Raw genomic sequence first — 1,960 nt, 5'->3', positions numbered from 1 at the left:
GACGCTGTGGTGCGGACATGCACGTTTTTTCGGGGACTTTTTAGTGGGACCCGTTCCCTATGACTTAGTCTTGGGTTTGGATTAGCTGACGGAACACAAGGTGGCCTGGTATTTTCAGTCTGACAGACTCCGAACCTGTGTGAATGGCCAGTGGTGCGAGTTACCGGTCGTTCGCACTGGTGAAGCAACGCTGCAAGGTGACAGTCCCACTGTAGTCCACTCAAGGACCCCAGCAGGGCAAGCATGTGAGATATTGGCAAAAAAAGTGGCGGGTATGTCAGCCGAGGAGGCAGTTATATTCCTACGCCCGCCTCCAAGGAGGTATAAGTCCCACGCGAAGACTAAGGCGAAGGCGCAGATAACGTCGCTCGTTCGTCAGGCGGCGGCTGACACAAAGGATCTCAAGGATCCACTGCACGGTTTGCATCTCATACTGGCTTTGCCCGAAGCCGGTTCGGCAGTGCCCCTAACGCTCTCGGATGAATGGCAAGGCGCACTTTGTTGCGCGTTAATTGGGAACCAACCCACGTCCTCCAGCTGGCGTAGTCCTTTCGCCTCAACCTCCTCGGTGGCAGCGGAGAGTGACGAGGAGTCTCCCTGGCCTATGCCAAAACTTGAGCACACTCTGTTCGACAAATGGATAACTTTGCCAGAGGCGCAGGATATTCCATCTGAGGTTGCCCAGGTGTTGCACGAGTATCGAGCGGTTATTCCCGATACCTTACATAAGGGATTAACGCCGAAGCGCCCTCATGATCACCATATTCTATTTGTGCCTGGAAAACTTCCAGCGAAATCTGCAATATACCGTATGACCCCAGATCAGCTCATATTCCACAAACAGGAGATAGCTAAATTATCGGACAGTGGTTGGATCGGACCGACCTATTCGCCTATTCGCTCTCATACGATCATGGTGGACAAACGTGATGATGGCTCCGGGGAGCGGAAGATGCGTATGGTTGTCAATTACCAGGCTCTAAATGCACTTACGATAGCCCCTCATCTTCCACTACCTCCCATTCAAACCATTCTGGAGCTGCTGGGAGGCGCCAAGTATTTTTCCACCTTGGATTTTGAAGCAGGATTCCATTTAATACGTATGGCTAGGGAAGACCGGTGGAAGACGGCTTTCCGGTCCGTTCTCGGACTATTCGAGTACCGCGTGATGCCATTCGGCCTTAACGGTGCTCCCACTACGTTCCCGGCCAATATTAATGCCTATCTACAGCCTTTATTGGGAAAGGGCGTTATTGCGTACCTAGATGATGTACTTATCTATAGTTCTGATCTCTCTGGGCACGCTTCTCTTCTGCGACAAGTCCTAAGCATTTTTCTTAGACACCAGTTCTACCCAAAATTCCGCAATTGCAAGCTTGCAAGGCAAATAATTACTTATTTGGGTTATACCGTCTCTGCTACGGGGATCAAACCCGCAGAAGATAAAATCGCAGCCATCCGGCAGTGGCCAGAGGTGCTGGAGAACGAAACGCAAGTGCGCCAGTTCCTCGGTACCATAAACTACTGTGGCATGTTCATGAGACCGGACTATGCAGACGTTGCCCGGCCGCTGGTTGATCTAACGCGCAAAGACGTCAGTTTCAAATGGACAGAGCTTCACACGCAAGCAGTGCGACAGCTCAAACAGCGCTTAATCGACTTCACTACCTTACAAGTCCCTGACACGACGAAACCCTTCGAGTTATACACAGATGCCTCTGGTTATGCACTCGGAGCAGTTCTCGAACAAGATGGTAAACCCATCGGCTTCCTCAGCCAAGCCATGAGCCCCACGCAACAGAGATATTCGATCTACGATAAGGAACTCTTGGCGTTGGTCACGGCGCTGGACAAGTGGTCGCCCTTGCTCCGTGTCTCCAAGGTAACGGCTTACACTGATCATCAAGCTCTAACCCATCTCCAACGACTCCAAGCATCGAAGCCTCTGCGCGGACGCACC

At 51.8% G+C, this 1,960-nt stretch overlaps 1 protein-coding gene across 1 annotated transcript; it reads left to right on the top strand.

Moving 5' to 3' along the window:
• Window positions 1–274: 274 nt before the first annotated feature.
• Window positions 275–1,882, top strand: ENH_00038700 (OSJNBa0042D13.18 protein, related; the record flags this gene model as incomplete). Its single annotated transcript, XM_013580618.1, has 1 exon — window positions 275–1,882. A coding segment is annotated over one exon (1,608 nt), but the record flags the coding sequence as incomplete, so codon positions are not given.
• Between the last annotated feature and the right edge of the window lie 78 nt (window positions 1,883–1,960).

The sequence above is a fragment of the Eimeria necatrix genome, genomic scaffold (genome assembly GCF_000499385.1).
Source record: "Eimeria necatrix Houghton genomic scaffold, Enh_scaff2838, whole genome shotgun sequence".
Taxonomy (NCBI): Eukaryota; Apicomplexa; class Conoidasida; order Eucoccidiorida; family Eimeriidae; genus Eimeria; species Eimeria necatrix.
Note: the sequence above shows the minus strand (reverse complement) of the source record. Positions and strands in the feature narration are given on the sequence as shown.